Genomic DNA, 14,885 nt, shown 5'->3' with positions numbered 1-14,885 from the left:
TATAGTAAGTTGTTTGATTTTTGTTAAGAACCAAGGAGTGCATGGATGGCTGAGTGGCTAGGTGGCTGGCTACATGGATGGATGGATAGGCACAGGAGGAGAGAGAAAAAGGAAAAGGACTACATAGAGACAGGAAGACACAGGGGCCCCTTCTCATGGCTGGACCGACGGTTCCTCCTTAAAGAAGCCAGTTAACTTCCCCTCAACCCCTGTGTGCCCATTTGTGCCTCATTCTCCACCTACTACAAAGAGCAGCTGGAATTCCACCATGGAATCTCTCACTTGAAATCTAATCTTTTTGTGGGGAGAGGGCCCTGAATCCACGCCCAATACCTCCCAGGTGCTACTGACCCTTCGGTCCAGGTCAGAACACACCAACTACATCGATTATGCTGGTTGCAAGGCAGCTCACTAGATCTCACAGGACTCTCTGGAGAAGAACATGGGAGGGAGAGGTGGAGGGAGGAGAGAAAAGTGTCCAGATGGGAGGGGAAAGTGACTTTTAAGGCCAGAAACACAGCCTAGAGTAAAGCAGAAAGCTCCAACCACAGCAACTGAAGTCTCTGCTGTAAAAAGCAAAGGCATTGATTGACCTCTCTGATTTGCTGATTTTAAGAATGAAGAACCCCCTTCCTTGCAGCCTTTGCACACATTGCTGCCTATTTTTCTTTTTCTTGCCTTCTGGCTTGTTTTTACTACATTTGCATGATTGCAGAGTCCTGCCTGTTTTTGTGAATGCCTCTGCAGCACCCCAGGAACAGCTGCTATCCTTTCCCCATGGGGGCATGCAGCTTTGCAGCCTCAGCCCTCTGGGTAGCCTGGTCCAAGTGCAGGGCCCAGCAAGCCAAGCCTCCATGGTTGCTTCTGCATGCTTTACCTAGAGGAGAAGGGTCATGCTCACAAAGGACAAGTCCTGCAGATTTCACTTGTCCTCTTCCTGTTTCTTGATATAGTAGGCAGGCATTGCCTTTCAAGGAAAAACTGCAGGGTTTCCCCTTTGACTGCCTTCTGGTCCTTAATTCACTGGCTATTTCTCTGAGTCATATCATCCCCAAACAGGTGTGAGAATCAAATAAGATAATACACTCATCACGGGCTTAACAGAAGTTTGTAGGAACAAACTTCTATCTCTTCTTACCTTTCCCTAGCTCTTGGAATCACAGGCTGTGAAACCTGGAATGAGCCACAGAAAATATACTATTCATTAGTGTCTCTTAAAGAGAAACAGAGGCTCAGAGAAGGGGAGTGACTACAGTCTACAGTCACATGAACTACACAGGATAATGTTTTGTCCTAGATCTGTGTTCCTCCACCACTAAAGAACTGTATAATCGTGTATCGATTGCTTTGTTTCAGAGCTTAAACACTGTTAAGCACACAGGCATCATTAATTAAGAGCTCTGACAAGTCCGGACTGGCTTTGGTCAGCTTGTGGATGGTGCAGATAACTAACTGGCAGAGGAAAGGAGCAGTTGGGGAAGAGATCCGATAGATTTGCATTTCCCATCACCCTTGTTTCCTGGGTTCATAGAATTAACTCATGTTTACTATGTCTGGAGAGTTGGGGAGAAAGAAGTGCTGTGAGAATGAAATATGACAATGAGGGATATTGAAGGAGCTCGTCCATTGCAATGATTGCGACACACTTTGCACAACAGAAGCTGGGGACAGTGGGTGCAAAACAATGTGGATTTTGCAACCACTTTTTGTGTTCCCTATGGGAGCAGGGGCGTGGGAAAGGCTAAGGGCCCCCTCTGGTCACCATTCCTCATCCCTCTCCTTACCCCCAGGTGTACAGGGCAGGGCTGAATTGTCACACAGAGGGCTGCACTCTGCAGAACCCACCAGTATACCAATCCTCCCCCTGGATTTCATTGCAGGAGTTTGAGAGACTCTCAGTGATGTTGGACCATTTCCCTTTTCAGGGCCCTGGAATCCTAGATGGTAACACTAAGTTTGGATGTGTTGATTACCCTAGATTGTCTCTGAGGTTTCTTATGACTTTCAAGAGAAATACACAGATTTATGTGCACAGAGACACCTCCATCGTGGTTGGAAAGTGACTGTTAAAAGTCCTCAGTGATGCATTTTGCACAATGAATAGCTTGCGATATCATTATCATCTAATAACTGACCCTCACAATCGCCGTGATGGGTAGACATCACCATCCACTTATTCCTAAATAGGAAACCGAGACTCTGAAATGGGAAATGACTCATTGTAAGGACATGCCTCAGAGAAGCAGTAATGTGGGGATTCAACCCCAAATTAAGAGTATTCCCAAACTCCTCTTTTCAAAGGAACACTGTCCTTTCACAGCAAAAGCTGAGTGGCGTTAACAGATGCCAGATCAAAGGCACTAATGGAATGAGGCTGCCATGCAGTTAAAACACAAACTCCTCTATCATTGAGGGAATCTCGGGGGCTAAGGCTGCAGAAGATGGTGGGGGGGGGGGTTGCTCATCATTAAAATTCAGAGTGAACCAGAATGAAGCACACAGTAGTCACATCATCCTCAGCAGAGGAGGATTATGTCACCTACCATATCTCCACCATCAAAGTAGAATATTCAAAATCAAGAGTTGATCTAGCTGGCCTGTCTTTGTTGGAATGGGGATGTTGCAGCCTAGTGAAGAAAGCTGTTCCTTCTAGATCACCTTGTAACCTGTTGTCAACTCAAGCAACTGCAGGTCAGGCGAAAGGAGGGGTGCTCTCCACTGCACTTGACCTATTCTGCTTTCTAGTATACTCCAAAATTCAGGGACTTGTGGGCCTCCAATCTTGAGGGCCAAGTGGAGCAGAGGTCAGAGAATAGAGAATGCTGAGAAACACAGAGTTTAACAGCAGCAGCAGTGGCCATTCAGACTGTCTCCACTTACTACAAATGATCCAGGGTGGGGAGGCCCCCGATTGCCTTACCTCTGCTCAGCAGGGCTGTAGGTCTCTCCTCTCTGGCAGCTGCTCAGGGTGACAGGGTCAAAGTTGTCGAAGGAGCGGAGGGCCACCCCCGAGATGGCGACCAGGGGCGAACTGAAGCTCACACGTACTGCTTGGCTGTGGTAGAAGGGCTGGCTGAGGTCATGGACCACAGGGATAATCAGGGGATTGTTCCTGCAGCTCAAGACATGGAGGCCTGTCAGGGGAGACAGAGGGCCGAGGGGCCAGGCTCATTACTCAAGGCCAGTCACGCCTTCCCCAACGGGCCCTTCCCGAAGCCCCCAGACCCTTTCATGTCACGCCACAAAAGCACCATTGGGCGGCCAGTGAGGATTTTGAGTTTGATTGAAAGTTTCTTTGTCTGCCCTTTTTCTTGCTTCCAAATCTTTCCAATCCCCTTGCCTCCCTGGCCCCTAAGCTTTCCTTCACCTCATGCCCACAAGTCTCTATCCCTCCCCCAAACGGCCACCCTCAGCCAAGCGTCCATAGCTCTCTCCCCCTCCCACGTTGCTTCAGAACCTGAAGGATTGAGCCTTCGATGTTCATGTGGCCTGCCTGGGCTGTGATAAAGGTAGGAGAAATAATGCATAACAGCAAGCCCTTTGCAGAGTAAAAAGCTCACTCGCATGGCTCATCTGTCGGGCTGTGAGCAACCCTGGGCTGTAAGGACCTCTGCCCAGTCTACAAAGTTGGAAACTGGGATGCACAGACAAGCACAAAGTATTTGCAGTGCCAAGTACAAGTAAAATCCAAATTTGTCTTTGACCAGCCCTTCATGTTTTATTGTCCCTTTCTCCAGGTTTAGGAAAATACACAAAGAAAATACAAATGGACTGCAGAGAGGAAGGAGTAGATTGGGCAGTTGGGATGGAGTTGCTAGGGGAAAAGAAGGCTTCGGCGTTTATCTGCTTGCTGCTGATGGAATTCTAGCAAGGTCTTAAACCTTTATTTCTATGTGTCAAAGTGGTGCGATCTCAGCCATGTGCTGGTACGTGGGAGAGTTCTCCTTGTGGGAGGAGGAAGTCCTGAGCCCATCAGGTGTCCTTTCTCTATTTTACGCTCTCATTCAGTGTCATTAATCCTCTGCTCACTATTCAGAAGGCAGAGAACAGAATGATCTGGTGGCGGGAGACAGGGAAATATGGAAACCTCAGATAACAGCAATGGGATCCAAGGAGCTGCTTGGCGAGCCTGACATTTTCCCCTCTCTGCTCCTCAACCTTTGCACGGCCAGGATAACTATGAAAATATTTGTTTCCAACTTCAAGAAGTTCCCCAGGAATCCAGTGAACTCCTCCTAAGAGGTTTTCTTTCTCTCATTTTTTAGCATGTTTCTCTTTTCCTTTAGAACTACTAAATAAATAAACATATAAACACAACAACACCAACAAAGATCTCCTTGCTTCTTTGGCTTTCATTGGACCTGGAAGTGACCCTATGTCTGCTTGCTCCTTAAGACTTTCAGAATGGGCTCTCCTACAAAAAGATATGCTTACAGCTTTGAAGTGCCAGCTCCAAGGCTAACCCAGAATTCCAAGCATTTGCAATGAATGGCCTGAAGTTCAGGGTAAATGGCTATAAGAGTATGTAACAATGTTCTCAATGAGAATAGGAAGCTATTAGTGCCAAGTTTTAAACTGGGAGTGATCAGAGTAGTGACAAGTAGTGACCATATGGCACATCTCTCAATGCAATCCAAGGACACCAGGCTTTGAGTGGGGTGCTAGGGTGTCAATAAAATTGTTCACATTTTCAAATTGAGTTAACAGTAAATATGGGATTCAAACTTTGAGGCTTAACCTCGAAGTCAGTACTGCACTCTTATCAGGACACTAATAAATGTGCTCAGGTAGTACAATTTTGGGAGACAAATGTTCTTGAGCTCACAGATGGCACTAGGGAAACCAGGATTTTTTAAACATGTAGGGTTGTCTTTTCAAAGAAAAAGATGTATAGCCTGATTTCTACCCAGAAGTCTGGTAATGGAGGTAGCCAATGGCCTAGGTAACCTGTGTGTTATCTGTGGGGCCAGCCCATACCTGACTTCCCCATGCTGTCACAACTAGGACCAGAGGTGCCTAATAACCTAAATGACCTTTGTGCTATTTTTTATGACTGAGACCACACAAGATCATCCCCTAGGTCTTCAAGATAACACACGTAGCCTGTCTCTAGATCCTGTCTTCGTGGAAAAAGTAACATTTACTTAGAGAAGAGGTTCAATGTAATTATTTGTCTCCATGTGCATAGGAGATTGTCACACCAGGAAACTTTTTCCCTCCAAACTATACTGTACTTAAATATGCCTACAATAAACTGCTGGGTGTCAGACACTGTAAGTTTGAACCAATATTGGCTGCTGAGTCATGTCGAACTGGATTTCCTTTTAGCATGCATGAATCATTACTCTGCCAGCCCTGGTGTTTGTAGAGACCCCCACAGTTCAAGTGAACATCCCTTATACCCTTACTCCCCAGTTGGTAGGACCTGACTGCTCACTTGCTTCTCCACTCCTAAACCAGAGAGAAAGCTTTCTAGTACCTGTTCCCACTTAGACGTCCCCTGGAAAATAAGCCAAATACACAACCACTCTTGAGATTTGCAGAGACATCTGATAGACAGGGTTATGACCCTAAAACCTGACTTCTCACAGGGCTGGATTGCCGAGTGTTGTGTGGTCTCCCAGTGACTTGCAATAGGTTTCAGATGTTGACATAGATGATGGGGAAATGACCTTACTCAGTCTCCTTCCCAGAGTCCTTTGAGGATTCTGTGGATTCCCATTTAAAGGTATTGTAACAAAAGGAGCCAATGAAGATCAAATTTTGCCACTGAATCTGCATCCTCATATTTGCCAAATATGGGTTTCTCTGGATACACCACCACAACCAGCACTCCAAGTAGAGAAGAGGCAGGAGAAAGAAAAGGGGGAGAGGATCGTTTTTAAAGGGGGAGGACAAAGGAGGTATCAGGAGTGAACCAAGCCCAGAAGAACATGCTTGCCTAGATCATGGCTTTGCTCTTTGGTATCAAGCAACTGCACACTGATGGTCTCTTGCTTTTGATCCCCATAGTACGTTCCATCAGTTACCAAGTGGATAATAACAGCTGCAGCAACCATTGGCTGAGAGAAATATGTCTGGAATAGAGAAGATATAGAGAGTCATTCATTTACTCAGCCACATGGTAGGGAAGCGATCACATTCAAGTGGACCAAAGGGATCTCTTGCTCTGTTTTAACCCATTCTCTCAATGGGAAGGAAAAGGCAGAAGATCCTGGTGGGGAGCCCAAGCCAGAAACCTTGTTTCAGTCTCGGCTCTGCTCCTGCCTTTCTGTCTGGTGCTGGTGGATGTCTGGAACATTGTGAGCCTAACTTCCTTCATTTCTAAATAGCTGATTAAAGAAAATAGCTCAGAGGGTCACTGTGAAGTTCTAACATAACAAAGGGAATATAGTGTCTAGCCCAGACACAGTACATAGTGAAATTACACACACACATAAAAACACATTGTAGGTTTATTACCTATTGCTTAATAACATTATCCTCTCTACTCGGTTCCAACATGATAAAGCCAAATAAGGCCTGGTCCTAGAACTTCTGTGAACCATGGAGCTCAAAGTATGTCAGTGACACATAAATAAAAACTGCAGTCTGTAGACAAGAAGATGAAGCCACACATAGATGTGAAACACTATATGAAGGTTGCTGTCCAGAGGGAGACCCAGCATATACAGTTACAAAGAAGCAAACATTCACTTCTTTCTGGTGGATCAGTATAGACTCCATAGAGGGAAAGATTATTTTTAAAGCTTTGAAAAATAAATAATAAGCAGGTTTCAAATTCTTTGCAATATAAGCGTTGGATGGGGGATTCCATGATCAATTATGGCATTCAATTTTAGGAAGCATCCCATGAGTAAGTTTCCGTTTCCTGTCCTTACAAATTGGCAGTCTTGGAGGATGGAAAGGGCATCTCAAGAAAAAGTTATCACAGTCATAAGTACTTCCTTGAGGCCAGACCTACACATCACATCTCAAGATTCGTGCTTACCTGGAGCCAGAATGTGGTCTGAGGCAGCTGGTAGTATGGGTAATTAATGGTGCAAGGGTACCAAGCATGCTGGGAAATGCCTTCACTGAGATCTATCACCTTGGTTCGACACACCTGGCAAAAGATGGAGGAAAAGATAATATTGCAAGGGTCCTGAGAATTCAGTTAAAGTTAATGAACCTTCATCATCCATCTGCTTGGTTGGTAATGGAAGAGAAAGGAGGAGTGAATAGATTGAATCTGCTCCAGAAACTCAGTCTACTGTTGAAGTAATTCTCATGCTGGAAAGAAAAGGAAAGATGACATATCTTGGTGAAAAAGTGACAGGGGCATTCTCATGGGAACAAATCCCAGGGGAGTTGACATTGAATCTGGCTGGCCTGGAAGGGATTGCAGGCAGAGGAAACCGAACTAAAGACTCAGAAGAAAACAGACAGAATGCCCAGGTTGTTATAAATTACCTAGCAACCAGAACGCTCAAGGAAAGCTGAGAGATGGCTCTTAGTGAATCTTCAATGCCACATAGAGTACTGTGGAATGAGTCTGTAAATTACAGTCAGAGCTCCACAGTGACAAGACAGGTATTGAGCGTATGAACTCTGGTTTCCGCGCCATCGAGAATTATCATTTCCACAACACTCTTCCTCTCCCTCTCCTTCCTCCCTCTCCCTCCATCCCACCCCTCTCTTTCTCTTAATGATGCCAAGACTAAAGTGTTACACGAATCAAGAAGAATTTATACAGTGGCAGAATGTTTTTAAACTTTGCAGAGATTCTTGCATATCCAACTGTCAATCCATTTGAGTGATTCAATTCATTCAAATGCTCTTCCCTGAAAAATGTCGACTTATCAACCACCAAGGAACAAAATGCAGATAAAACTGAGGTGCAGGGGGGACACTGCTTGTAAATATGAATCAAGCAGTCCCTCACACGTGTATAACTGTAAAGTGGCCAAAGCTGAATGTGGGGGAAATGAAAGAACAATGGCGCTGTTGAGACTGGGCAGATGCTTGGCAGAAGATTATTACCCTGAATTAACGCTGATCTGGGATGTGTCTCCTTTCTCAAGACTTTCCTATGAGCCCCAGCCTCCTCTTTTATATGAACCACAGTCTAAATATTTGAGAAGTAAGCTGATTTAGACAGTTCTGATGATCTGAAAAACTGTGAGACAGGACAGTGAGGCAGTCTCGTCCCAATCAGACTAAACCCCACACACATAAAAACAAACAGAGTAAAGTTGATAACTAGTAGCAATAAAATATGTCTAGTCCTTTAATATGTATATATATATATATATATATATATATATATATATATATATATATATATGTAACTGATGCCACAAAACTGTAGGTACTCTTTGTGTCCATCTCTAGGGGACGTGGTGTATACATGTGAAATATTAATATGGTGGAATTACATAGAGAACAAGAATATTAAGACTAGAATCATGTGAGCCAATGCCAATCACAAAGGAAGACCCAGGGATGAGGTAGAAGACACCAACATGGAGCAAAGGCAAAAATCAGTGAAGAAAAGAAATGATGCATAAATGGCTAAGTTCATTGCAACATGTTTCTTCAAGTCACACATTAAAAACTTCTGTACGTGGCCAGAGGTTTGTCTGGGCTTTATCATGAGAAAGCATGCACTGAATTCAGAGTTGCAGCTGCCTCTGGTATCAAGGAAATGGAGAAAATGGTGTGAAACTTTATCTGCAGTGTGTTATCTTGCAGAAAGAAGAAAGAAGCGAACAAGACAAGATTCACACAATTATCAGTTCAGGTAGTACATTGGCCTGTTATATGATGCACATGCTTGACAAACATCACGGCTTTGGCTTATATTATTTCATATGGTTGTATGAATTTAAAAGAACATAATACTCTCCAGGCTGTGCATAGAAGTATGTACTTGCAGTCATAGCTACTTAGGAAACTGAAGTAGTAGGACCACTTGAGGCAAAGGTTCAAAGCCAGTCTGATATAACATAGCATAGGTGTTTATTGTTGAATGACTACAATCTGAAAATATTAGCTCATAAAGCCATGAAAAAATAGATGTAAAACTATCCATGTTAACTCTCTTTAACAATGTGTTTTAGTACAGTGGCACCAGTGAACTGGACTAAGTTGGTCAGCCCTTCTTGCTCTGACCATCACTAAATCCTCCTTTTAACATGCCAAGAATCCCACCTACACACATGCTAAAATGCAAATTTTTTTCTCCATAATATCCTGAGATGTTAGTAGCTGCCAGAGGTTCTCAGAAAATGTCAAGCCTCTTTTGATTGCTCGTCTCTAAACAAGACATTTTCAACACACAACCCCTAAGGTTCAAGGGACATGCCAAAGTGGGAGTAGAAAGAATGTGAGAGCCAGAAGACATGGAGAATCGGTGTAAAATGCCATCTTCAATCATGAATTCTCAGCAGCTTTGGTACCTGCATTGGACCTGCTGATGATTAGACCCGACGACAGGCCATCATGGATGGAGGAGGAGCTTGTTAGTCCTTCCTGCTCTTTGATGAACTATTGGCTACTGGTAAGTTCTGGGAAAAGGGTAGTCATTGCCTTCAGTTAGCATACCTGCTAGTGAAACCACCAGGTTCTAATTGATAGTTTGGATGTTTCAAATAGCATCTGAACTGGTTAGCCCCAGAATCACAAACCCAAAGATATGAATATGGCAAATAGATTTACAGGAAGGAGGGAGGGTTGAACAATGTCAGGACAGAGATAAGAGAGTCAGGAGTTAAGACTTATTAGAATATATTACATACATGAATAAAATTACCAAAGAATGATATAAAGAAAAAAGAAAGAAATTTAAAAAGAAAATGTCAAGTCTCTGTTTACAAAAATGATACACTAAACAACATTCAGACAAAACACATCTTGCATTATGATTGACAGTGGCAAATAAATTCTTGGAGTAAGTTCACATTTGAGGTTGCAAAGAAAATACAGAAAGACACTTACATTCTACAGTCAGCTTCCCTTTGTGTTACTACCTCCATCAATTCATTCTTGAAATCTCAGAGAAAGATCAACCACTTATACAACATTAAGAATCATCAAATACCACCCAGAAAGCTCAGTAGTTGGCTTTAGAGTAATTAGTGCATGTTGGCTCAAAAACAGAGGTAGAATTAGAAACAGGTCTTGCCTCTTCAGATCTCAGTGGATCTTGTGCATTTGAATGTTGGTTTAGTCATGGACACAAAGATGTCTCCTTGTAATCCCCAACACCTTGTTGTTGTTGGCCTGAATGTCAGTTTAATATCAACTAAGAGAACCTTTAGTCTTCTACTACATTATAATATGTTATCTAAGAAAATGACTTCATTGTTTTATAAATATCAAAAAGTATTAAACTCATCAACTGCCAAACTTCTCCTCTAGAATCAGTGAGACCTGGGAATGCAAGATTGGTTTCTTAAATATCATAGGGTACTTTTAGAAAGGACAAAGGTGCCAAGAATCACCTGTCCTATTGTCTAGAATTGGCACAGATGCTGGGGATAAAACATCGCCCCTTTAGCAGGCTAGCAGACATTTTTCAGCTTATTTTTCTCAAAACAACTGCGACTAGGCTTAGAGCAGGGGGTAAACTGTGTTATGACTTAGAACACTGTGAGACTTTGCATAAACTATCTATGGCATTTAAAAGACTGGCCAGCGATTCGACATGTATCATTTTGGAATGCACTCTCCTTGCATTCTTAGCTGCCTGTCTCCCCACAGAGTGTGGTGGAGCATAACTATGAGCTCTGAGCTGGGGGTCTTATCGCTGGATCTAAAGCATCCATGGTTAGAGAATTGGCCAACATGAACAAAGCCTTCTTATTACTTAAACACAATTTCCTTTTATCTTGTCAGCTCTATCAGGACTAGACAGGTCCTTAGCGGAACATGGTGTTGTTGTTTTGCTCTCTTATTTTTCTATTTAGCTGTGTTTGTTTCAGGCTGGCTGTAATCCCAATCAAGGACAGTCAATCCAATTTGGAAATAAATAAACAAATCCAGTGGAACTTTGCCCAACACTCTCAGTTGATCCTGAAATCATTTCTGTTCCTGGGGAGGTAGAGAGAAAGGGAGACTCAAATCTTTAAGAGCTTCCTGTTTTTATGGGCATTGCGTGAATTTACATATTAAGCAGCCAAAACTGAGGATGCAGGCATGTCAGGCTCACCTGTGCTGAACACTAGAGAGCCCTGTGGAAGCTCAAGGTTGAATGCTGATTCTAGGGAAATGTTCTCTTTTATCCATACACTTTTATTTTGCTCCCTGCAAGGAAAGCAAGTCTAACTCCACAGAGATATACAGAAGAATGAAGGTTTTGTTGACTATGCTGTTGGGTACACATACATTACACACTTTCATAGACTCTTCAACTCCCTTTACCACCCCTATAGGCATCTCTGTTCTCACTCATCTTCACCATCCCTCTAATGTCTCCAATATGACTGGCTCCATGTTCTTTCCAATTGTTCCCAACCTCCCTTGCCCAATCCAGTTTTCACATCTCTGAAATATAGTGAGGAGCCATTCTGTTTTTCCTTCTAATAATCTAATCTTACAGGGCAAACTTGGATGATTGTGGTTGTCTCTGGCTTTCACCCAAAAGACCTCAGGGAACTGACCACAGTAACACTTGCTTCTTGTCACACTAGGATGAACAAGACCTGCTGTCTTCTTTTGAATGTTTCACTATGTTGTGGTAGATAGTAAGGATATTCTAGGGAAAACAAAAAAAACAACAAAAAAACAAAAAAAAAAACAAAAAATGCAGCCTCTAGGTTTTGGGTCTCCAGAGAAAGATAAAGATGGCCTTCTCTAGAGCTCAATTGTTTTGTAGTTCCTATTCCTATGTTCACTCAGGCATTATTACCAATGGAAAAAACGTCATAACAACTTATTTGTCTATAAACAGGTGGATAAGAAATGTGGTGGTACATACATGTAATGCAATGTTATTCACCTTTGAAAGAGGAGAAAACCCTGCCACCTTCAATATAAGTGAGCCATGAGTACATTAGACTTAGTGAAATAAGCCTGTTACAGTAGTGGCATGACTATTATGAGCGTAATCAACCACTTCATGAATAAATTAGATGCCTACTCCACAGGAGGGGATTAATGCCTGTTGCTGTACCTGTCAAGAGCCAGATGATAGAGATAACTCTGAAGGTCCATAGGCCACAGGAGAGAATCTAGGACTGTTATTTTGGTAAGTGGAAATGGTATCAAACTGCTTATGCACATTTATGTTTATACCACTAGATCAGTGATGCACTTCCTTTTGTGATAAGCTTCTTCTTCTTGTTTCTTCTCCCCCAGTGGGTAGTAGTTAATGCAAAGACTCACAACTGGTCAAAAAGCAGAGAGCAAGCAAATGTTGAAACTGCCCTACACTGGAATCTTAATCATCCCTTCCAAGGTTCAGGGGACATTGCAGAAGAATGAATGGAAAGGATATGAGACTCGAAGGTTGGGGAACAGTGCTGCAAAGCTAACCTTGGGCTATAATACAGCCACTGGATTTACAAACCTACTGCAGCTGTGACTGCCTTCATAATTCCTGCATGATAGATATCAGACCTGACATTTTTATCATGCATGGGGCAAGGACTTGTGGACCCTACCCCTCACTAAATGACTATGGGAAATTAATGGATGCTGGTAGAAAGGGTGTCATTTTCTTTAGTGGAATAACACTGATAAGTTGTCCATGTTCCAGTTAATAACCTCCCACTGATACTCATGAAAGCAACCCTCATTACATTCAATGAGAAAGAAAACAAAACACATAAAGGAAGAGGGGGCTTATTGTTCAGGGGAAGAGCAGGGATGGTGAAAAGGAAAAATGGGAGGTGAAATGATCAAACATCAGTACATATTTGTATGAAGTTGTCAAAGAATAAAATAATTCAAAAGTTACAAATAAATGAAATAAGCTTATCAGAGACAGACAAATACCACATAACTCCACACACCAGAGCCACATAAACTAGATTTGAAACTCAAAGATGCAATGGTAGGTGCCAAGGGTCGAGGGGAAAAGGAATGATTAGTTGCTTATCAAAGGGCTTGTACTTCAGTTAAGCAAGACAAGACCTATAGGTCTCTTGCTTACCAACATACTTGTAGTTAACAATACAATGCTGTGCATTTTAGATTGGCAAGAGGCATGATCATCTGATGGGTTCTTACTATAATAAAGTCTTGAAAAAAGAAACCACGTGTGACCAGAAAAGGAAACATCAATATCGATGCATGCATAAATATTGTAATAAAGAAAATTTAAGTGGAGATTTTAGAAGACTGGTGCTATATAAACAGCAAATGTGGTTTGGCTAGCAAGCACCCTCACTTTGGTCCTTTCAGGGTTAGAGAAAGAATTCCCAGCATTTTCTTCTTGCTTGTATCAAAGATTGAAAACTCACTTCCACATTTACACTTCTGACAGCTATCTACCCTACTGTAAGGTGTTTATTTTTTCATGAGCCATTCCTGTTCTGTACTGGCCCTTAAGGCTATTTTGTTTTCCAGTGCTGAGATCTAACCCAGGATGTTGCATGCATTTTACCCATGAGCTGTTTCCCCAGCCCTGTGCTTTCTTATTTGTAGTGGTCTAATTATACTGGGCTTTGAAGAGTTACCCACAGAGAGAATTCCCTTTTGTGGGGAAAGAGAGGGGAGATATCCTGAACAATTACACGCAGGTGGTAGGAAGCAAAGTTTTCATGGAAATGCAAACTCCAATCTTCTAGTGTTAGTGTATGTTCCTCCCTGGTATTCTGGGTCTTCTTGGTTTCGGTGTAAAGAAGCACCTTTGGTGAGGCTCTTACTTCTTTCACTAAAATAGTGTGCAGACATAGCAGACAGAAATGGCGAGGCTCTCATCACTCTCTTCTGTCGAAGCCCAGCAAAGGCCACGTGCCCTCTTCCCTTTATAGTAACACTTGAAGGAATCAAGGGACAAGTGACTACTTCTGCTCATGGCCTTGAAGGGACTCTGCTCTTTAGCATAACCTCTACACTCTTTAACATATGTGTTTATTTAGTCAATAGGAGCCCTTCCCCTGTTCTGTCTGGGCTACTTATGAAATGGACAGTTCTCTGGCCATCATTTTCCTCATCTGAAGAGTGTCTTAGTTACATTGAATGACTGCCAAGAGTACCTTACAGATACCCATAGTAATCCTTTCCGCCCAGGGTCTCATTTATTTCTCACATACTGCACAAGGCTGGAATCATTATCCAATGTTGATCATGAAGAAATTGAGGTGCAGAGGCTCTGAACAATGCTTCCAAGTTCACTGCTCACTTGTGTGAAGAGCTGGGAGGTATGCACTGATACCTTTGACTTTATACTCTGTAGTTTAGTGGAAAAACAACACAACTTCAGCTTCCCCTGATGGAGAAAAGCGTATGATTCACCACTAATTTTGCCTCAGTCACTCCATATTCACTCCCTTTTTCAAATAGAAAAATTAATCACATGACCCTCTACTTATGGCTTACCCTCTGTGCAGTGGATAGAGACTTTCCTAGATGCAAATGATAAAGGTCACTGAAAGCAGTTTCATGCCCAGCTGTTCTTTCTCTTCACCCATCAAGCAGGAGTCCATTGTCCACTGTGGAACTTCCCTGTCACTGGGAGACTCATTTTTCACAAGCACTGTGGGTTCCCTGCCATGCTGCCTGTGGCCAGACTCACATCCTGCCTCAGCTTTGCCTACTCTGTGAAACAGTCCACATACTTTAAAGCCAGCATCAGATAACACTGTTCCTCTGAGAGCTCACCCCAGAGCCAGTATAAATTGCTGCCATTTATGCGTCCATATAGCTCCTTGTAGTTACCTTAGTTATAGCACCTGTCC

At 42.8% G+C, this 14,885-nt stretch overlaps 1 protein-coding gene across 1 annotated transcript in view; it reads right to left on the bottom strand.

The window, feature by feature from the left end:
* The window catches only part of Pappa (pappalysin 1), a 239,598-nt gene that overhangs the window by 58,936 nt on the left and 165,777 nt on the right, over nt 1–14,885 (bottom strand). The window contains exons 11-13 of the mRNA XM_036177331.1: nt 6,992–7,105; nt 5,942–6,077; nt 2,921–3,134 (exon numbers count right to left, since the gene is read on the bottom strand). Of these exons, the coding sequence (XP_036033224.1) occupies nt 2,921–3,134; nt 5,942–6,077; nt 6,992–7,105 (464 nt within the window). The remainder of the gene's footprint in view (nt 1–2,920; nt 3,135–5,941; nt 6,078–6,991; nt 7,106–14,885) is intronic.

This window comes from Onychomys torridus, chromosome 2 (genome assembly GCF_903995425.1).
Source record: "Onychomys torridus chromosome 2, mOncTor1.1, whole genome shotgun sequence".
Lineage (NCBI taxonomy): Eukaryota > Metazoa > Chordata > Mammalia > Rodentia > Cricetidae > Onychomys > Onychomys torridus.
This window is presented reverse-complemented; position numbering and strand designations above follow the sequence as displayed.